Source organism: Schistocerca americana, chromosome 8, assembly GCF_021461395.2.
Source record: "Schistocerca americana isolate TAMUIC-IGC-003095 chromosome 8, iqSchAmer2.1, whole genome shotgun sequence".
Classification (NCBI taxonomy): domain Eukaryota; kingdom Metazoa; phylum Arthropoda; class Insecta; order Orthoptera; family Acrididae; genus Schistocerca; species Schistocerca americana.
The window spans coordinates 259,565,168-259,581,636 of record NC_060126.1 but is presented as its reverse complement, the minus strand read 5'-3'; the positions used below and the strand labels follow the sequence as shown (position 1 = coordinate 259,581,636).

Here is a 16,469-nt window from a genome sequence, read left to right as displayed (position 1 = left end):
GGAGGAGTTCTGTCCCCCTCCAGACAATGCTTCTGCCATGGATATGCAGATGACCTTGTCATATTAATACTTGGCAAATTTACTGACACAGTTAAAAATATGGCACAAGGAGGATTGGACATTGTGCAAGACTGGTGCATTAAACATCTAAAGGTTAATCTCAAGAAGATTGTTGTTGTGCCATTCACGAAGAGGCATATCCAACACTCAAGTTGGAATCTAAAGCTCTTCGATAAAACTCTACTTGTGAAGGGGATAGTTAAATATCTAGGGGTAACCTTAGATGAGAAACTAACGTGGACCCCTCACATTAAGAGCATCTGCTCCAAGGCAAAAAGTACTCTAGTGAATACCAGAAGGGCTTGGGGTAAAAACTGGGGCCTAAGCCCCAGAGGTATGCACTGGATATACGCCACAGTGGTTAGACCTAGGATTTCCTACTGGGCCATAAAGTAGTAGAAGAAGGTAGAACAGTGGGTTGCAGCTAAGGAGCTTGCTAAGTACTGAGGCTGGCCTGCTTAGCCATAACAGGCGGAATTAGCAGCACACCAACTGCTGGGATGGAAACCATGCTGGACATGCCTCCACTACACCTTTAGGTCAAGATGGAGGCAGCAGCTGGGGCATACAGTCTTAAAATGGGTAAAAACTGGATCTCATTCGCATATCCAGAATCATACACTAAGGTAGTGAGTGAGGTAAGTATAGGAATGGCCCGGGAAATGCCGGCCAACTGTATAATTACTCCTAACTGCTTCAACAAGCCTTACTTTTTTTTTTGTTCACCGATGGGTTGAAATCAGACCAAGGTGTTGGGGCAGGTGTGTAAGTGGGGCAGGTGTGTAAGGTGTTCAGCCAAGACTGGAGAGCATCATCTCTCTAGGAAAACTGGCCTCGGTATTCCAAGCTGAAATTACTGCAATCAGTTCATGTGTGAAGGAGAATATGTGTAGGTGCTACAAGGACTGTAGTATCTACATCTAATCAAACAGCCAGGCAGCCCTGAAATCACTGGCAGCTCCTGCAGTGAGATCTAAGATTGTTGCAGAATGCCACGGGGCTCTGGCAGAGCTAGGCGAAGCAACAGGGTACACCTAATGTGGGTCCCTGGCCACTCAGGGATCTGTGGCAATGAACAAGCCAACAGAATGGCCAGGACGGGGGGCAATGACTCAATTTATTGGACCAGAACCTGTCCTGACAATCACCAAGGCTATGATCAATCTAGAACTACGCAACTGTCTCCTAAGACACGTAGACAGCACGTATAATATTGGACCAAGGTCCATAAACAAAAACATGGTAAGGTAAAGATGCCCAAGCCAGGCTTTAAAAGATGCTCCGTAATCCCAGGATCTAACAGGAAAGAGATCAAACTCATGACTGGGCTGATGACCGGCCATGGGAATTTAAAGAACACCTACACACAATGGGTATAACAGAAGAAGACCCTAAATGTAGGATCTGTGATGAGGGTGAAGAAACTGCATTGCACCTAATCTTTAAATGCATGGCATTGGAGAGCAAAAGATACAGAATCTTTGGGACAACTAGACCTGAAGAAATAGTGTCTAACAAAAAACTAGTGAAGGGACTCCTTGCACTATTTAAGAGCATTGGTTGGCTGTACTAGATATACAGGGAGTGATACCGCACAATAAACTCGGTTTTGGTGCGGGCAGTGGCAGGTTAGACCTAAGCTGTTTTAGCTTGCCTGTCAAAATAAAATAAAAATCAAATCAAATAAAATCCCCAACACAGATTCTTAACTTACTCTATAAATGAATATTATCGCTCTATTGTGGGCAGTGAAGGCTTTGAGAAAGAGTTCTCTATTTGATTAATAATAGTAAGACCAAAAAGACTTTTGATTTTAAATATGTGACACTCCTAGAATAAAAAGAAATTCTAACAGTGTTTTTTTATGGTTTATCATAACATGAAACAGATGAAAAATTGCTTGGATAGTACTTACATCCAGAAGAACAACACACTTTGCCCTTTGTTTTGTTGGTAGGAATTCTGCATACAACGTCACACTGAAATTATACAATACAACAAAATTTGTAACTTGTGGCAAAATGTTATTTATTTAAAAATTAATTCACAAATATTAACAGTAATCTGATAAAAGTTCATGTAAAACCAGCAAATAGGTTCGTAACTCTCCTCCTGTTTAACTCTTGATCTATAAAGAAAATTAGCCTTTCACACTCATGCTGTGGATTGTCATTCATTCTGTGAATAGCACACCTCTTCAAAACTGAAGTTGCAATTTGGCAAGGTCGCAGGCAAACAAGGCTGCTGGATGTTTCTGTTTTCTGGCTAATTTGACATTGTGCCCTTTTGTGGGCTACTTTAACTTTAGCAATACCTCTACAGTGCCACAACACAGAAGTGACCGAATATTGGTCACCATATAAGGCTGATATGTGTCAGTGACAGTATCTGACATGTCTCACAGTAGGAATTCCACAACCACTATTAGCAAACATTGAGATACGCCAATTGCTTCTACCCTTTCAGATTAAAATAGCTGCCCTAGTGAATTGTATGTTGATGATGCACCGCATTACATCCCTTCATATATATTTTTCTATGAAAGACAACTATACTGTCTACCTCAGAAGAAGAGCATGGCACATTGATACTTAACTACATGGGTCATGGTACTTTAATGCAGGCTTAAATTTAAAGATGGAGTGTAATATACTGGGTATTGCATATAATGAGTATCCAAGACATCAAATTTTGCAATTAGGCCACACAAGATATTCAGAAATGTGTTCCATCATATCCTGCAAACAGTATTTCATTAACAGTCCAATATACTGAGACACAGTTTCTGATAAGTGATATTACACACAGATACAATGCAAGAGAAGGAAAGTTGCTACTCATCATATACATCTACATCTACATCTATACTCCGCGAGCCACCTTACGGTGTGTGGCGGAGGGTACTTATTGTACCACTATCTGATCCCCCCTTCCCTGTTCCATTCACGAATTGTGCGTGGGAAGAACGACTGCTTGTAAATCTCCGTATTTGCTCTAATTTCTCGGATCTTTTCGTTGTGATCATTACGCGAGATATATGTGGGCGGTAGTAATATGTTGCCCATCTCTTCCCGGAATGTGCTCTCTCGTAATTTCGATAATAAACCTCTCCGTATTGCGTAACGCCTTTCTTGAAGTGTCCGCCACTGGAGCTTGTTCAGCATCTCCGTAACGCTCTCGCGCTGACTAAATGTCCCCATGACGAATCGCGCTGCTTTTCGCTGGATCATGTCTATCTCTTCTATTAATCCAACCTGGTAAGGGTCCCATACTGATGAGCAATACTCAAGAATCGGACGAACAAGCGTTTTGTAAGCTACTTCTTTCGTCGATGAGTCACATTTTCTTAGAATTCTTCCTATGAATCTCAACCTGGCGCCTGCTTTTCCCACTATTTGTTTTATGTGATCATTCCACTTCAGATCGCTCCGGATAGTAACTCCTAAGTATTTTACGGTCGTTACCGCTTCCAATGATTTACCACCTATGGCATAATCGTACTGGAATGGATTTCTGCCCCTATGTATGCGCATTATATTACATTTATCTACGTTTAGGGAAAGCTGCCAGCTGTCGCACCATGCATTAATCCTCTGCAGGTCCTCCTGGAGTACGTACGAGTCTTCTGATGTTGCTACTTTCTTGTAGACAACCGTGTCATCTGCAAATAGCCTCACGGAGCTACCGATGTTGTCAACTAAGTCATTTATGTATATTGTAAACAATAAAGGTCCTATCACGCTTCCCTGCGGTACTCCCGAAATTACCTCTACATCTGCAGATTTTGAACCGTTAAGAATGACATGTTGTGTTCTTTCTTCTAGGAAATCCTGAATCCAATCACAAACCTGGTCCGATATTCCGTAAGCTCGTATTTTTTTCACTAAACGTAAGTGCGGAACCGTATCAAATGCCTTCCTGAAGTCCAGGAATACGGCATCAATCTGCTCGCCAGTGTCTACGGCACTGTGAATTTCTTGGGCAAATAGGGCGAGCTGAGTTTCACATGATCTCTGTTTGCGGAATCCATGTTGGTTATGATGAAGGAGATTTGTATTATCTAAGAACGTCATAATACGAGAACACAAAACATGTTCCATTATTCTACAACAGATTGACGTAAGCGAAATAGGCCTATAATTATTCGCATCTGATTTATGACCCTTCTTGAAAATGGGAACGACCTGCGCTTTCTTCCAGTCGCTAGGTACTTTACGTTCTTCCAGCGATCTACGATAAATTGCTGATAGAAAGGGGGCAAGTTCTTTAGCATAATCACTGTAGAATCTTAAGGGTATCTCGTCTGGTCCGGATGCTTTTCCGCTACTAAGTGATAGCAGTTGTTTTTCAATTCCGATATCGTTTATTTCAATATTTTCCATTTTGGCGTCCGTGCGACGGCTGAAGTCAGGGACCGTGTTACGATTTTCCGCAGTGAAACAGTTTCGGAACACTGAATTCAGTATTTCTGCCTTTCTTCGGTCGTCCTCTGTTTCGGTGCCATCGTGGTCAACGAGTGACTGAATAGGGGATTTAGATCCGCTTACCGATTTTACATATGACCAAAACTTTTTAGGGTTCTTGTTTAGATTGTTTGCCAATGTTTTATGTTCGAATTCGTTGAATGCTTCTCTCATTGCTCTCTTTACGCTCTTTTTCGCTTTGTTCAGCTTTTCCTTATCAGCTATGATTCGACTACTCTTAAACCTATGATGAAGCTTTCTTTGTTTCCGTAGTACCTTTCGTACATGATTGTTATACCACGGTGGATCTTTCCCCTCGCTTTGGACCTTAGTCGGTACGAACTTATCTAAGGCGTACTGGACGATGTTTCTGAATTTTTTCCATTTTTGTTCCACATCCTCTTCCTCAGAAATGAACGTTTGATGGTGGTCACTCAGATATTCTGCGATTTGTGCCCTATCACTCTTGTTAAGCAAATATATTTTCCTTCCTTTCTTGGCATTTCTTATTACACTTGTAGTCATTGATGCAACCACTGACTTATGATCACTGATACCCTCTTCTACATTCACGGAGTCGAAAAGTTCCGGTCTATTTGTTGCTATGAGGTCTAAAACGTTAGCTTCACGAGTTGGTTCTCTAACTATCTGCTCGAAGTAATTCTCGGACAAGGCAGTCAGGATAATGTCACAAGAGTCTCTGTCCCTGGCTCCAGTTCTGATTGTGTGACTATCCCATTCTATACCTGGTAGATTGAAGTCTCCCCCTATTACAATAGTATGATCACGAAACTTCTTCACGACGTTCTGCAGGTTCTCTCTGAGGCGCTCAACTACTACGGTTGCTGATGCAGGTGGTCTATAGAAGCATCCGACTATCATATCTGACCCACCTTTGATACTTAACTTAACCCAGATTATTTCACATTCGCATTCGCTAATAACTTCACTGGATATTATTGAATTCTTTACTGCTATAAATACTCCTCCACCATTGGCGTTTATCCTATCCTTGCGGTATATATTCCATTCTGTGTCTAGGATTTCGTTACTGTTCACTTCCGGTTTTAACCAACTTTCCGTTCCTAATACTATATGCGCACTATTTCCTTCAATAAGAGATACTAATTCAGGAACCTTGCCCTGGATACTCCTGCAGTTTACCAATATTACGTTAACTTTTCCTGTTTTTGGTCTCTGAGGACGGACGTTCTTTATCAACGATGATAATGTCCTCTCTGGTAAGCCGTCAGGTATTTTATCGTTTCGCCCAAGGGGGGGTCCCTCTAACCTAAAAAACCCCCGTGTGCACGCCACACGTACTCTGCTACCCTAGTAGCTGCTTCCGGTGTGTAGTGCACGCCTGACCTGTCTAGGGGGGCCCTACAGTTCTCCACCCAATAACGGAGGTCGATGAATTTGCAACCATTATAGTCGCAGAGTCGTCTGAGCCTCTGGTTGAGACCCTCCACACGGCTCCAAACCAGATGACCGCGATCGACTCTGGGCACTATGCTGCAGATATTAAGCTCAGCTTGCACTCCGCGTGCGATGCTGGTTGTCTTCACCAAATCAGCCAGCCGCCGGAAGGAACCAAGGATAGCCTCAGAACCCAAGCGGCAGGCGTCATTCGTTCCGACATGTGCTACTATCTGCAGCCGGTCACACCCAGTGCGTTCAATAGCTGCCGGAAGGGCCTCCTCCACATTACGGACGAGACCCCCCGGCAAGCACACCGAGTGCACACTGGCATTCTTCCCCGACCTACCCGCTATTTTCCTAAGGGGCTCCATAACCCGCCTAACGTTGGAGCTCCCTATAACTAATAGGCTCGCCCTCTGTGACTGTCGGGACCTTGCCGGAGAATCGGCCACTGGCCCAACAGCCGAGGCATCCTGTGGTGGCTCGGAAACGATGTCATCACCACTAGGAAGCACCCCGTACCTGTTGGAAAGGGGTAAGGCAGCTGCCACGCAGCCAGATCCCACCTTCGCCTTTCGGCCAGGCACGCGCGAGCCCACCACTGTCCGCCATTCACCCTGGAGTGATGGCTGACCGGTAAGATGCTCACTGCCGGAAGACGCAGCGACATCAGGGGTTCCATGTGATTCCAAGGCCACCGAAGTAGGCATAGGTCTCACCACAGTTGCCCCAACGCCACTTCGAGCTGACGCCTGCGCCTCGAGCTCGATGAGCCTAACAGACAAAGCCTCCACCTGCCCCCGAAGAGTGGCCAATTCTCCTTGCGTCCGCTCACAACAACCACAGTCCCTACACATGACTATGTTTACCCTACTCTATACGGTGACAAATTCCCAAGATAATCTTCTGATGAGCTACTCTGATAATCAAGAAACACTCACTGAAATACGAGACGCGAAAACTACGCTAGGTTTTCCCAGAAAAACTATTTAAAAACTAAGCGCAGCAAATAAGTACAAAAACGCTTTATACAAACAGTACTCGCTGCTGCTGGTGCTCTCGCTCTGGCTGTCACAAGACAACTGCTGATTCAAGTGACTAGTGGCTAACGGCCGCGAAACAAACAAAAGACGGTTTTAGGGCGCTTTCTGTTCTAAACGATCAAGAAAACACTAAGAAATCTAACACGAAAACTACGTAAAGTTTTATCAAGAACTGTTAGTTACTATGCAGAGCAGATAAACACAAATAGAATCCCTTCCTTAGTGGAAGGTCGTAAACAAAATGCAAAATAAACGCTTTATACAAACAGTACTCGCTGCTGCTGGTGCTCTCGCTCTGGCTGTCACAAGACAATAGCTGAGAGGCTGAGTCGCGATAGGTACAATAAAAAGATTCACACAATCATAGCTTTCAGCCATTAAGGCCTCTGTCAGCAGTAGACACACACACACACACACACACACACACACACACACACACACACGCTCACTCACTCACACAAGCAAACTTGCACACACATCTGCAGTCTCAGAGACACTGTGCTGCATTCTATGTAGGCATGACAACCAACAAGCTGCCTGTCTGCATGAATGGCCACCAACAAACTGTGGCCAAAAAACAAGTAGACCACCCTGTAGCTGAACACGCTGCCAAACATGATACCCCTCATCTCAATGACTGCTTCACAGCCTGTGCCATATGGATCCTTCCCACCAACACCAGCTTTTCTGAATTGCGCAGGTGGGAACTTTCCCTGAAATACATCCTACATTCCAGTAACCCTCCTGGCCTCAACCTTCGTTAGTCACTGTCCTCACCCATCCAGCCCCTCCCTGTTCCCATTCCAGCACCACACAGCCGTCATTTCACCGCCACACCCAGTCTTTTAATTTCTTTTTATTTCTCTCCTTCCCGCCACTTACCCCCTCCCCCCTCTGCACCTTCTCTCCTGCCCTCAGTCTAAACTGCAACACTTCACTGTCTGCCACTCCACCCCAGCCTCCTCCTTACCTCCACCCAGTCGCCACTCCCATCATGCACTGGTGCTGCCGCTCGCAGTGTAGTTTCGGCTCTCTGACTGCACATGTACGTGCAAGTTGCTTGCATGAGTGTGTGTGTGCGCGTGTGTGTGTATGTGTATCTACTGCTGACAAAGGCCTTAATGGCTGAAAGCTATGATTGTGTGAATCTTTTTATTGTGCCTATCGCAACTCAGCACCTCCGCTATATGGTGAGTAGCTTCTCTCGTATTGTTACATTCCATCCTGGATTTTCCATTGTTTGATTACACACAGATACTTTCATTTTCTTCATTGCCAATGCTTTTAATTTTTCCTATTAATACAGTGAAGCCAAGGTATTTTTTATTAAATGGAATTTGAGAACTCTTGAAAAAAGTAATGGTTGCAGCAGTAGGCTTGTGGAAGAATACAAATGGACTGTGTTAAATATCAAGGTCAATGAAGTCAGCATAGGCATTACAAATGATTTGTCACTTAATATCAGATAAAGTAGAGATTACCCTTTTGCTCTTCACATAACACGCTGAAAATAGCACAAAACAATATACCAGCAATGGGATTCAGAAGCGCATTCTGCAAGCATCATGTATACAGGACATGTTAAATAGGTCCTCTCAGGGGGAAAAGGACATAGTCCTGCTAGAGACAAAAATGGTCATTAGAAGCAAAAGAGTTTACATAAGGTATACTTTTATCTAAATAATTTCTGTGATAGAACACATTACATATACACTAGTTCTTGGTTTTTTCATAACATTTTTATCTTGATCACATCCCCACTTTGCTCCAAAAGTTTTGTTTAGAATATCTTTACATTACAAAACAGTATCACTGAGCTTACAGTTGCTTGTTTATTGCAGTAACTATAAAAGTGCAAGTGATTGCAATTACAACTGTGTGAAGCATAAAATATTTTACTGTCTAAGTGAACATAAAAAATGCTATATGTTTGCACTAACGTAGACTATGCAAATATGATCTGTTTACTGCGTCTGATGATGAGGACATATAGCAATGAAGCTTTCAGACATATCACATCTGGATAATTCAATTTTTTTGACAATTTTTAACAGATTGTGTGAAGAGGTAAGTTATCTTATGCATGTTTCATTCGAATGAACAGTTAAAAAAATGTGCAGGAACAGTGACACACAACATTGTTCACTACTGACCTACAAATGTGTCTGTTCTGCAAATATTTCTCTTATGCCTGCACATATTCATATTTGGGGGCAATGTTGCACGACTTGAATTTTATTACTGGTTAAATACTGGTTGCAGTGTGGTTCCATTAATACTATTTATTGACAATCACACTAGTATGGGATGGTATAAATAACGTGCACAAAAATTACTTGTCATTGTAGTAGAAACATTTTCCAAGTTCATTCCTTTATTACTGTGGTGCAGCATTTTACACAGGGATTGGACAAAAATATGGACACACAAAACACATTACCACCCCTAATATGGTGTAGGAAACCTGTTGGCATTCGAAACAGTTTCCACTCATCTCAGAATGGATAAATACAAGGTCCAGTATGGTTTTCAAGGGTACCTTAACCCATTCTCCCTGCAAAATAGGTAATGACAATGGAGGTGGATAGTGATCACGCACCCTTCTCTCTAAAGTAGACCACAAAGGCCCATTTATAATGAGATGTGGTGACTGTGGTGGCAACAGCAGATGTGACAATTCATCCTTGTGCTCATAGAAACAGTCCTGGACAATGCAAGATGTATGAATGGGGGCTCTATGATCTTTAGCTCATCATTACCATTGGGGAATAAATACTGTACCATGGGATCAGCCAAAATAGTCAAAAAACCCTTGGCAGCAATGGGATCTTACAGAGTAAAAGTGGGGCTCATTGAATAGTACGGTACGGCTGCCCAAATCATCACTGAACCCCCACCATGTTTCACTCTTGGTATATAAGGCCAACAGGAACTTGTAAAAACTGTGAAACACAGAACAAATTACTTTCTTCCATTGCTCTACAGTCTAGGTTTTATTGCATCAGCACAACATTTTCCTGGTAAGGGCATTTGCATCACTGATGAGTGGTTTTGGATATTCAGCCCACCCCACAACTCCCTGCTTATGGAGCTCCCTTCATGTTGTTTTGGTGCTGACAGGGTTCATGAGCACGACATTCAGTTCTACAGTAACTTTTGCACCTACAGTCCTCTTATTTTCCCATCACTTTGCTCTTCAATGACCATCTGTCATGATCACTCAACACACACTTTTGACCATGTTGCGATTTGGTGGATGATAATTTCTGCTCTCTCTGTATGTGGTATAAATCTTTGATACAGTGCCACCTGAAACACCAAACACTTTGGCTACGTTGGTTAAAGAAGCAGCGCCCACAGGAACACCAACAATTTGCCGATGTTCAAATTCACATCTCCGTCATAACTACAGAGAACATAGTCCTGACTACAACCGACACTTGCAACGTACTGAGGATATTCCACAGGTGCAATTCTCATTCAAATACAACAGAACCACATTGTTCCCATGTTTCTGCACAATTCCTTTATGTTTCTAGGTGTCATTATTTTGAAGGCATCTTAACAGGGCACAATTGCTTGCATTTTTGAAAAACACTTTATTGAACAACCAGAGGATGCTACTTCTGGAATACATAACATAATGTAACCCATGCACATTCTACCACACCAGTAAACATGCAGTTCTTCAATGAATCGAATTCCTGTTCATGAAGGAGCTTCAAACATCTGATTACCTTACAAATGAATTAAAGTGTTAAATATTTTCCTTTAAGCATATAAGAGAAAAAAGTTTGGGAGACATTTCAAATTAAGCTTACAGTTTGTTGGAAGTTATTAAGTGTTCTCATTATGAAACTCTGGATGAACATAGTCTGGGAATTTGTGCTCCATTTTAAGCATACACCAGTTTTCCATACATCTACTGAGCTATGTGTTGCACAATGATACAATTTTGCACACACATTCAGTGATATATGTAGATACTGTCTGCAAAGGGGGTTCCAAAGATTTAGTAATAAAGAACTAATAAATTAAGATGTTATCCCAGATGTAGAAGTTTTATTACATACTATTTTAAGAAAAGCTACTTTTTCATGCACTTACATGTCTACGTCATATATCCCAAACTGCAAAATGTACTGTGAATAGAGTTAGTAGTAAAGAAGCAATAAATTAAACATTGTGACTGATGCTGAAGTTTGACTGCAAGAATAGTGAAAAGAAGTTGGAAATCGCTAGGTGTTCTCATTCTCAAATACTGGCTGAATAAAGTCCAGGTATTTCTGCTCCATCAGTTATGTTGCCTCAAGACAAATACACAGCTTCTAACTGTAATACTTGTCTTATTTTGTTAAACTTTTAACATAAGGTTGTACATCTCAATGATTAGATTTTGTCAGCATTGTAAATTTTTGAATATGGTCAACAACTATGCAAAAATTGATAATTGAATTTTTGTTACCTGTACGCTGCAACTGTTACTGTTTCAGTGATACAGATATGTGAAGCAATATCTCAACCACAATTTCTCTGATTGAAGGGTCAGCATAGCGTCATTATCAGGCCACCAACATCTCCATACCCACCCCATTTTTCTTCATGAAGACATGCCTCCCAAGAAGGAAGACGGGTGTATAACATGAACTGCTTTGTCTCATCTTGGATATTCTTGCAAATATTAGGGGAACATAAAGATAAACTAACATAAACAGCACGACATGTTCTGTTGCTATCAATTTACTGTGAACTCAGGAATGTATTACAAACAATTAAATACAAGTCTTTACTTCAGGAACTATCTGAAGCAGAACACACATTTATATAAACCTTTTGCTTCAAATTACAATGCCAGATTTGTCTCATTTTTTGAGCACCTTACTTAATGTAATAAAAGAAAACTGTAAATAAAGTAAAAAGAGAACAAATAAAAATGACAAAATTATGAATTATAAATGGAAAATTATCTTTCATTGTTACTATAATGCATCAATCCAAATAGAGTTTGGGGAAAGTATGTTTCTTTACAATAGTGAACAATCACAGTAATAATACCATAGTATTCAGATTATCACTGAACTAATGTCTAAAAAATTTCAAAAAATTAGTCCAGAAAAAAATTAACAAATCTTTTTCGTAGAACTGAAACTTACGACTGCGGCACACATCCTATGGCAAAACCAACCAGGCCCCTTAGCAGTAACATCCAGAGGAAGTTGGGTGCCTGTGAGGACAGGAGCCCATAACACGACAGCAGCGCTCCACACAGAGTCAGTGCCTACATTGTACAGTATCATATGATTTAGCAAAAACTGAGTAACAATACAAGGAGTTATTCATTAATTAGCATCAATTTTGATTCAATGAACAACAAAGGACACTATTCTTAATGACAATAATATAACTATAGCATTACAAATATTATACTCAATAAGGTGTTTGAAGATCTGCAGAGAGACTTAATGTTTTTGTATCAACTACATTACCCATTTATTTGACTGAACTAGTGTCCTTTATAATGACTTACTTAAAACTAAGAACACACACAATGATGAACAAACAGTCAATGCAGTGAATCTCGGAACTTTTTCAACACTCTCACTGCTTTTTACTGGTTGCATTTGTCCTTTTACAATATTAAGTTTTGCATGCAAATTAATATTCCTCTCTTTGGTTCATGCTTTGGTGAACATCAGCCAGTTGTTCTTTGGCACCTCTCCATTTAAAACTTTTTCACACAAGCTTACAGTGTTATGAACTTTGGTAATTGAACTGGGCTCTGATTGCCATTATTTGATGTGGTAAACCTATCAGACTTGAACTCTAGATAACTAACTAGTTTCCTCAGCCAGACTGCTTCTTTTGTAGCAGGAGAAGTAGCTACATATCTGGATAGAGTTGTACTCAAAGCAACAATTTATTGTGTCTGTGAAACTCAGTTTACCAGTCCACGTGCCAAAAGAAATACAAATCTCGTTGCTGATTTTCATGATATTTGGCCACCTGCACAATCAGCATTAGGAAAACCTACTAGTAGTTGTTTGTTCCTTTTACAGGAATGCTCTATACCATAATCTTCCATTCTAATCAAATACTGGAAAATTCTCCTTACCACTCACCAATGTACATTGTTATGATCATTAAAACACCTGCTCAAACTGTTCACTGTAAACTAAACACCTGGCTGTGAAATGACAGATAAAAACATAAGTGACCCCACTGCTTCGCAATACAATATTTCTAAAATCTCTAATTGTTTTTCAATGGGTAATTAATGTACTTGAAGATTGGCTGGAACACTTAAGCCAAGGGTGCCCAACTTCTCAACTTAACTGGGACATGTTGGAAGAAGGCTACTTGTATTTTCGGGCTGCACATAATATACTTGACACTAACTGCAAAAGAAGAAGAAGAAGAAGAAGAAGAAGCAACGGTAGGGGGTATACAATTAACACGTAACAAGTAATTCAGAATTTATTAATTTATGGTTCTTTATTCCAAAAAAATCAAGATTCTCTGGGTCTTCAAGGTGCTGATCTGAGATTTTGGTTCTATTTTTACTATTTGTGTGCTTCACTCTTGAAAATAACTGTTCAGAAACATATGTGCTGCCAGACAAAGGTAACACACATAACACATGATTGTGCAGCAAGTGATACTTGTTTCTGGGCTGGTGGGATTTGCAGAAGTCCAACAACAATACACGATCAAATTTTTCTATTAGTTGCTTGTCAGACAGCAACTCTATGCTTTCCATCTGAAAATCATTTGGTAGTGTATCTCTAATGTTTTTACAGGGAGTCACATAAATACAAAATTTTTCATTTTTTTCAAAAATCCTAAACTCTATTTTCAAATTCTTGCATCAAATTTAAAAGTATGGCTGGGCATTTCATCCTGTCTTTAGGATTGTGCTTGGCCAATGTGTTGCATTAAAAAAAAAAAAGTTTGCATTTACTTGTGCTTGTCATAATTTCAGTTTCACTTGGACCACATTTATTGTTTGAAACACTGTACTGATAAGCAGGTTTCTACCTTTAAGATGCCTGTTTAAGTCACCTACATGACCAGTTAAATCTACCAAAAATACTAACTCTGCCACCCAGTTCGCAGTGTCAAGTTCTAGCACAGATTTTGCTGATATCATGAGTGATTTGATTTTATTAATTGTGCTATAAACTATTTTTAACATCTGGCCTTAACTGAGCCACCTTATTTCTGTGAAATTTACGATATCCTCATACTCAGCATTCAAATTTCTGCGGAATTTCTGGAACTTATGACGACTCAGTCTCTTAGGAAGCTAATCCATAAGCTGTTAATGAAGAACTGAATTGAATTAAATTGCACCAATCATCTACTATGATACAAATTACACACAGAAGTAAAAAGATTTCATGAAAGCCCAGTATAGAGACGTTCATGATCAAATGTGGTTCTCATTTGTAGCGATGGACATGATATCACACTGCACACTGAACCTGTTATAACAGAGTTATGGGACTACCAGATGGCAAGCATAGGTAGTAATGGATATTCACATGAAGATTTTTAACTTCTACCAACTTTTAGTGATCAGAAATACAGTGAAAAACAAGTGCACAATTTCCTTGTATTTCCATAAATTAACTTCATTAGCAGGCTGGACACCCCTGACAAACTATTTATACCATCCACTCCAAATTTACCAATTATTCTTCTCATGTAAGTGCTCTGATGTGTTAACATTTTTTAACCTGCAAGATTTTGTCCAATTTCGACTCCCACAATAGAATTACCATCTCTGATTGTAATACAAGAGATTCTTATAGTGCTGCGACAACTTTACAAATAACTTTCTTCGACTTTGATGCGATAATTCCATCGTCTACAAACAATTCTAACATAATTGCTTCACCACTGACTGTGCCATGGAATAAACATACATCAGTATCATTTGCTTGAAAATTAAACTGCAAAAGAAACTCCAGAAATTTCGTGTTACAGCAATGAGGAGCCTGCTTCAGCCTATTCAGAGTCTTTTCACGCTTGCAGATTCCACGATTCTTTGTGTCAATCACTAGCCCCTCAGGTATTTCCACAATGATTTCCCCTTCAACATTGCCATGTAAAAATGGAGTCTCATTGTAGTTAACTCCATACTACTGTTTGACGCCACTTGACAAAGCCAAGTTTTGTATTAAGTGATGATATGAAGGCAAGACCTTGAAGGCCCACTTTGAACCAATGTCTTACAAGCTGTTGGTATTAGGTTCAAATGGCTCTGAGCACTATGGGACTTAACTTCTGTGGTCATCAGTCCCCTAGAACTTAGAACTACTTAAACCTAACTAACCTAAGGACATCACACACATCCATGCCCGTGGCAGGATTCGAAACTGCGACCGTAGCAGTCGCGCGGTTCCGGACTGAGCGCCTTAACCGCGAGACCACCGCGGCCGGCTGTTGGTATTAGGAATAATCTTCCACCATTTGTTATTCTCATGAGCTTCCAATTCCTCTGCAATCGCCATTCTCCAGTGTTTCAAGTCAAGACTGGAAATTACGTCCTTGAAACTATAACAAGCATAATACTGGATGCAATCAGCTTCGCACCATGCTTGGGAACAATGAAGCAATCCTGTAGTCTCATAGCTCTTCCATTAGCTGCTGTGATATATGTTGCTTTTCAATTAGCTGTTGTGCTACTCTGGTTCTGTGGAGGCTCTGTCTCTTTCTGTACTTGTAATGATCTGATGTGAGCTTGCTTGTCATGATTGACAAATTCTCATTCTTCATTGTCCTTGACGTTTAGGTTTATGTTGTCAATTTCTTGTGTTGCTGGTGTTGTGCTACTCCTCACCTTATTGGATGTGACACTGTGGGATACAAAAAGTTCTCACATTACAACTCATCCAATTCTCTCAGCCAAACCGCATGAAGCAAGAGCCAACAACCTGATGAGGTATTTTAAGATCTGCAGAGAGGAACAAAGTAACATCCTTTAATATCAAGGATGAACACAGCATACAGTCGTGCATCAATCTGTAAATATATGACAGATCTAGCTAGAAGTCAGCTACAGAACAGCCATCATCAGTGCTAAAAGAGATAAGAAAACTCACACAACTGAAGGATTATATCAAGAATCGTTTAGAAGGTGTAAGTTTGAAGATTGTACAGGAAGACAAATATTCAATCTGGTAGCGAGTCATATGGACCTAGGAAGTTTTTACTCGTGTACGCACATGATGTTAAAATGACCTTAAGCCATCCATAGCTCAATTCACACCAAGGCTGCTGTATACAAGCCTACACATTCAGCCACAGTATGCATCATAGATAGTAAATGGCCCCCGTATACTAGTTACCTTTTACTTAAAAACTGCAATTTATGTCAGTTCCACATAAAATATAAACATAGAAATAAAATATAAAATATTAATCTAAAAGTCATAATATATAATTACAAACTTTGCTTTGCAAAAAATAAGGGAAACAC

At 40.5% G+C, this 16,469-nt stretch overlaps 1 protein-coding gene across 1 annotated transcript in view; it reads right to left on the bottom strand.

The window, feature by feature from the left end:
* LOC124545090 (synaptic vesicle 2-related protein) overlaps window positions 1–16,469 on the bottom strand; it is a 95,053-nt gene that overhangs the window by 55,085 nt on the left and 23,499 nt on the right. Inside the window, exons 5-6 of the mRNA XM_047123902.1 lie at window positions 12,142–12,266; window positions 1,976–2,039 (exon numbers count right to left, since the gene is read on the bottom strand). Of these exons, the coding sequence (XP_046979858.1) occupies window positions 1,976–2,039; window positions 12,142–12,266 (189 nt within the window). The remainder of the gene's footprint in view (window positions 1–1,975; window positions 2,040–12,141; window positions 12,267–16,469) is intronic.